The 7,215-nt window shown below is 22.0% G+C and overlaps 2 protein-coding genes across 4 annotated transcripts in view; both read left to right on the top strand.

Moving 5' to 3' along the window:
- The window catches only part of LOC102672325 (serine/threonine-protein kinase SIK3-like), a 6,485-nt gene extending 5,152 nt beyond the window's left edge, over window positions 1–1,333 (top strand). For 2 of the 3 annotated variants that reach the window (XM_031514707.1, XM_031514710.1), the window contains exons 14-15: window positions 1–64; window positions 241–709. In XM_031514707.1, coding sequence (XP_031370567.1) covers window positions 1–26 — 26 coding nt within the window. In that variant the 3' untranslated portion in view covers window positions 27–64; window positions 241–709. Of the gene's footprint in view, window positions 65–240 lie in introns of all 3 variants that reach the window. The other variant, XM_031514716.1, reaches the window with a different exon arrangement.
- A 3,383-nt stretch (window positions 1,334–4,716) lies between these two features.
- The window catches only part of LOC102672185 (histone-lysine N-methyltransferase eggless), a 5,644-nt gene continuing 3,145 nt past the window's right edge, over window positions 4,717–7,215 (top strand). The window contains exons 1-6 of the mRNA XM_006608935.2: window positions 4,717–4,928; window positions 5,170–5,443; window positions 5,528–5,657; window positions 5,734–5,877; window positions 5,968–6,332; window positions 6,405–6,637. Coding sequence (XP_006608998.1) covers window positions 5,210–5,443; window positions 5,528–5,657; window positions 5,734–5,877; window positions 5,968–6,332; window positions 6,405–6,637 — 1,106 coding nt within the window. The 5' untranslated portion in view covers window positions 4,717–4,928; window positions 5,170–5,209. The remainder of the gene's footprint in view (window positions 4,929–5,169; window positions 5,444–5,527; window positions 5,658–5,733; window positions 5,878–5,967; window positions 6,333–6,404; window positions 6,638–7,215) is intronic.

Here is a 7,215-nt window from a genome sequence, read left to right on the forward strand (position 1 = left end):
TTCACCTAGTAACAGTCCAGCATTAGATATGATTCAAGAAGAACATCCTGTGGAAATACCAAGAGTAAATAACTTAAACATCAATTTTATTATTATATTGATATATTATTTAATGATTTTCTATATTAAAAATATTATTGTTAAAATGATTAATATTATTAATCATATAATAATTATAATATTATATTATAATATACATATATTAAATGTTATAATATATAATATATTTATTTTTTTTAGGTACCGCCTCAAATATCTGTAACTGATCTTGGAGGACAAGTAACACTTATTAGTTGTTCACCTTCACCATCTCCATCGCCTGATTCACTCGAAGACACGTTACCTCATTACAATCCTCTTCCCAGCTTCATCATTTCTGAACCGTGTGATCCATCAAGACCTAGTATCACACGTGGCATTGGTAGGCCATTGAATACATCAATACCTACAGAGGTTGAAGTTACATTATCAGATGAATCGAGTAGATTAAATTCCGAAGCTATATTAGGCCGTGTAAAACAAATTATAGACGCAAGAGCCCCTCCAAAAGGATTTATCTTCTCTAGAGAAGAAATAAAAGGTGGTGGGCTTAGTTTAGAATATCCTGGTGGTGTTCAAATTGAACTTAGAGTATGTGAATCTGAAGAAAAGGAAGTAAAAGGCATTAAGATGCGAAGAATTAGTGGGGACCAATTACAGTACAGTCAACTTTGTCAGCAGCTGATCTCGTGTATTACTGTTTGACGACAACCAGCACATAATATAATGTTTTTTGTTACATTACATTCCTGGTGCCACATACACCACTCATTACAGTATTGCACATGCATGCTGCATAATACGAGCGGTACTTTAAGCATACCATTCTTTACATTGATACATTCATGTAACATTCAGTGTGCTACATTTCTCGATATTTTTTTCTTGTTTTTTTCGTTCTGACTTATAAAATTGAAAAAAAAAAAACTTGTGCATAATATAAAGCTAGAACAAAAACATAATTTTTTAAAGTCTTATTAAGACTTTAAAAAATGTACAAATATACATGCTTTTGTGCAAATAAGACGATGTTCTGCTATTTTTAAATAATCTAAGTATTAACAAATCTGGACGTTTTTCATAAAACTTTAATCGTTAATGTACATCACACACCATTCCTTTTTGTAGAATATTTGTCTTCATATAAGAAGATTGTAGGTAGTAAATTCATATTTTACTGTTCAAATTATCATCAGGTGCCCTTTTTAGCTTAGATAAAAAAAAAGCGTCTTTTGTACCGAATTAGATGGCAAAATGTAAGCATTTTCACGATATATATGTCTTTCTAATGTAATGGAAATGTTTTATATGAAATTTACTATATTTAATCGATTACCATTGCAATTTTAATTTCATAATGTGTATTTCATATTTGTAGATATTCATTTTATAATGCTGTAATTTTCTTTTTTCTTTAATATTATTAGGACTAGAAGAATTTCCTTCTTGTTTTTGGTACAAATACCATTCTGTTAGATAATTTAATTTTAATAAGTAAAAACGTATATATTCTTTTGTATAGTGCAAATACAATTATTGTGGTTTGTAGTTTAAAAGCTACACAGACTGAGTTACGATTGTATATCTTTTTTTTTTAAAATCATATATAATACTTAAAATTTTTAAATCTATGATATTTCAATGATAATATAATTAAAAATTATTAATTTTTAAAAAATAGTAAAGCATCGTTATAAAATATACTTTCTAATAGTTATGTTTATGAATTATTTAATTATTGCCATTTAAAAAGGAAAGTATACAACCTAACTCTCCTTGTGTAACCAAAGAGTTGAATTACTTTTATATTTTCGAAAAGATCTTTTTCTTATTTTAAAAACAAAATAAACATTTATAATAATTTTTAGTTAATGCAATTGTAACTATATGGGCACATTATTTTATTATGTTGCAATGATTAGATAAAAGACATTATATTAGTGTCATATATGAAAAATAAGATTTAAGTCGCTTAACAAAATATTTTTCTAAATTATGATTTAAACAAAAGATAATATGCAAAAATATATTTCCTGTGTACGAGCTACAATGAATATTTTTACAAAATACAACTTGTGTAAACATATTTTTTTTCATTATTAAATATATGCTTATCTTCTTTTTATCATACTTCGGTTTAATATTGTTTATATATTTATATTTTCTATTAGTTCTAATAGTATTGCTTAATTATATAATCGTTCAAATTTTTTACAATTATTTTATAATATATCATTCAAATAAATACAAGTTGTATTTTGTAAGTAAAATCACAAAACATGCTTCATATACTAATACATTTTTGTTTGAATATTTCATTTTAAATCATGGATCAACTTACATCTATTAGAAGTGATAATACTTCTGTGTTTCTGTAAATAACAAAAATTAATGTAAATATATGATGCGTACTATTTAGAGATTTCTAAAGTGTACATCATACAGGCTATTCTATTTGAGATAACTTTTAATACTTTAGTGTTCTTAAAATATTCGTTAATATATAATTATTATTACAATATGTTTCATTATAAAATTTTCTATAAAAAATACATAATCTTACATATTTATATAATAATATAATAGTTTGAAAATAGAAAAAGAATGTTTTCATATTAATCAAATTTATATACACATTATATGCATACATGTTTCTAAATTATATAGATAAATTATTTCATTAGTTAATCAAATAAGAATAGCCCTCAATGTTATGCAATGCCCAATTTCCATCAAGTAATTAATAATGTATTATATTATATCATTTAAACATTTTTTTTTATATATTCTAATCAAAGTAAAAACCTTGTATATGTATACTATCTATATTAGATTTATAATGAATATGTACCATTAAATATATTATATATTATATATTAAATATTTTAATATATCTTAATAATTTGAATTCTTTGAAGATCCAATGTGCAGTATCAATTTTATATTAATATAAATGGTATATTTCATTATAAATCATTGCTGACAAAGCAATTCTGGACAATTCTTAATATATTAAATATTAGATGTCTAAAAATGTCTACTTAATTTAAGTAGAATTTAATTTAAAAATTCTATGTTCTAAATTCTTAACATTTATATGAAAACGTATTTTAAAGCAATAATTATTTCAACAAAATGTTTCCTGCCAAATAATGTTTTTACTTCTATTTTGACTATTTTGTATACAATATTTAAGTCTTCCTTATGAATTATTTTTTATTATAATATTAGAATACAAATTTTATCTTGTATAATGTATTCTGCATAAAGTGTGACACTGTTTTCGAAAGTATTACAAATATCGATATGATATTTTTTTGCAAATTAAATAGTACACAAAAGCTAATTATTTAGGATAAAAAAATTATAAAGACAAGTCTCGGAAGATAGAAAAGATACCGCCTCATTTTTTTTAACTCGAATGGTATTTTTTTTTTTAATTTAATTTGAATCATTATTTATTATATTTATATATCATCAAACATAATAATATTTATTTGATACTCAATATTTTTTTTTAGAATTTCCAATGAAAAATACTCTACATAAGAGAAAAAAATTTAAATCGTCAAATATATATAACGTAAATTTTTTTTTCCATTCTTTTATAAACAACTTTCTTCATTATAATTTTTTAATTAATCTGTGAAATATAAAAAAATATTTAAAAATATAAATAATAAATAAATATTATTAAGTCCAACAATAGATATATAAATAATAAATAATTAACATGCTATTTCATTTAAAAAGAATGAAAATGACATTTCTTCCATCTCTTAAAATTCATTCCTAATTCTTTTAACTCTAAATGTTTGAATCCTATATACTGTTTAATTTGCAAAAGAATTTCATGTTAATATTTACAGTTGTAATGTTTCGAAGAAAACAGTTTGTTATTTTTTATATGGAATATCCTATATATTATGATATATATATTTTGTAAATTTTGTTTATCGAATACTAAAATTTAAAAATTTGTTTCATAAATTATATTATTTCATTTTTTTTATTTTTGCTATTAACTTAAATGTATATAATAACTATTATAAAAACATTGAAAATCTAATTACAAATCTTTTTATTCTTTTAGCTGAAATTTTCAATATTTTAATTGAGAATACAATTATGTATAAACGAAAAAATTCTGTATTGATGGAAAATGGGCAAAAATATTATCAATTACGCACAACAGTGAAAGTGTAGATCAGCATAATCCAATTTATTGTACATAATACATATACATAATTATTCATTTAAGATACATACGATGATATGTATGCAGAAGCAAACTATGTACATTATAAACATTTGCTATATGGATAGGATACAGATAGTATTTTCTGCTGTCAATTCTTCAACTAAGACTGTGATTTTTAAATATACTAATGGCTAGGTAGATACAATACATATTGATTGATAAATATGATAAAATAAAAATAAAAGAAATATTCAAAACATGTGTTTTTAAATTCTTTTATCTTATACAATAATAAATCTATTTGCGAATTGTTTTAATATTCACTTAAATAAAAAATTTAATGTCAATTTGTACTAAATTAAAATATAATTCAATTATTTTCTAATTATATTTGAAAAATTAAAAATTATATATTATAAATATTTTTTTTCCGTTTGAAATTATGGAACAATTTTTCCCACTATAAATATTTTAATAGGTGGCATCATGGTGGCATTAATTCAACCGGCTTTCATATCATTTCAGTGTAAATAAAAAAAAATGTTGCTCGTTTTATTTATCACTATTTAAATTTTTTATTTATGATACCAATAAGTGTAAAAAAAAATTAAATGTGTAGAATTTATAAAATACAAAATATTTATATATTTTTATATGGATTAAATTAAGAATTGAAAACAACTACTAGGTAAAAACATATTTATTAAAAATAATTTTATTAGTTATCAAAATTGTTTTTATTTATTATTAATAAGATATTATTTTGGCAAGTTATATTTTATATATAATATATTTTATATATTATATATATTTAATCTTTAATAAGCTAAGTATTTTAATTATCTAACCTAAACTAAAATATTATTTTTATATATTTATATATTTTATATATTTATAGTTTTTACTTATAAATTTATTCTTCTTTTAAGTTATATAAAATAATAACATTTGTAATTAATATTGCACAAAATGGAAGTTATTGAACTTGTTTCGGATGATGAAGCATTAGAAGATAACACAAAAAAAGAAAATAGAACTTCAAAAATTTGTAATACTAATTGTATAAATTTTCAATGTTCTTCTGGATTTGATATGAAATTAGCACCTTCTTTTGCATGTGCTTTTTATGGAGTAAACACAGAAAAAAAGAAAATGCGTATGATATGTAGACAATGTTTTAATGCTGCTTTAGAACATCAAAAGGTTTGAATTTTAAAATATTTATTTTAACAAATTATAAGTAGAAAATTAATTTTAATATTTGTATCAAAATATTAATTTTTATAGCAATTAGTCACAGCTTTTGTAGATCGTAAGCCATTGTTAAAATGTGAATTTCCGGATCATACAATGGAGGTAGAAATTTCTGATAGTGACGATTCAGATGATGATAAAAAGAAAGATACATGTGATGAAGGTGAAATTAAAATTCTATTATAATGTGCATTGCATGTATTTTAAATTTTGTTGATAAATGTATATTTGTATTTTAGAAAAATATTTGCCGGAACATATGCTTGTGGATATAGAAGAAATGTTAGATAGCACATTGAATGATATTTTTAAAAAGTATGATGTTGATTATCAAATTAAGCAAGCACATAATATATTAAAGAATCAATGGAATAAAATAGATGGTAGATTATTATTTTGCAAAATATATTTTACGTATATTTATTATATTTAGATTAGATATATAATTAGATTATATAATTTTTTTTAAATAGAACAAAATGAAATTCTGGATAAAACAGTGAAAAATTTAATGCGTACCATGGATACTTTACGTAATACTTTATATGATGAATTTAGACCACAAATTCAAATGCTTCAAGAACTTCAAATAGATGATGGCTATTTGGATAATATTTCCTATCCATTAGTAGCAACAAAAAAAGTTACACAAGTGAAAGTTCCCCCTTCTTCAATATTACAAGATAATCAACCAGAGATTTTACCAATTGAACAAGATAATAGACAAGTTATAGTTTTGGATTTACCTCCAATTGGTCCAATTGTAAGAGCACAAATAGATGTAGATAGCATTGTATATATTATGAAACATCCACTTATGCCTTGGGTTAAAGGAAAGGTGTGTGAATTTTATTATTTGAATTTTGTTTAAAAATATAAATAATTTATTTAAAGTTTTATTCATCAATAGGTGCAAACAATACATATAAAGACTCCTTTGCATTGTCGTGTAAAATTATTACAAAAGAAATATAATTCTGTTATTAAGACTGTTTCTGGCAAGCAAATTGCAGCTACTGTAATTAGTCAAGTAATAATTCCAGTTGGTACACGAGTAGTTGCAATATTTAAAGATGTTTCTAGTAATTTTTATAGTGGAGTTATAGCTGAACCACCAAAAGCTACAAATAAGTATAGGTATGTTTTATATATGAGATTTTATATATAAATAAATAAAAAAAAAATAAATATGCAATATATTAAATAATGTATTATACAATATATGTTTATACAAGGCTAAACAAAAAAGTTTTGTCTTCAATTGAATAGAAAATGAATAGAAAATACATATTTTTATGAAACAACGTAAAAAAAATCTTTTCTTTATTTTTAAAGTTATATATTTATTTTTTCATTATCTATTATAATATGTTTCCAATGCTGCACTAGTTTTTGTAATCCGTTCATTAAAAAATCTGAAAATTATTTCTTTACAACAAATTTCACTTTTTCATATTTGCCTTTTCAAAATTTCAAAAATAGATGAAAATTAAATATTAAGTTTGGATTTATAGATATTGTTTCAAGAAAAAATATTGATTTTTTTTATGAACAGATTAAACTAACGCAAATAGCGAAAATATATTACAATAACTTAAAAAATAAAAAAATAAAAATTTTTTTTATATTGTTTCATAAAAATATATCTTTATATTATTTAAGAAGGTGAAACTTTCTTGCTTTCATGTCATTTTATACTACATGATATATATATATATATA

The sequence above is a fragment of the Apis dorsata genome, unplaced genomic scaffold (genome assembly GCF_000469605.1).
Source record: "Apis dorsata unplaced genomic scaffold, Apis dorsata 1.3 scaffold_50, whole genome shotgun sequence".
NCBI classification, from domain to species: Eukaryota; Metazoa; Arthropoda; class Insecta; order Hymenoptera; family Apidae; genus Apis; species Apis dorsata.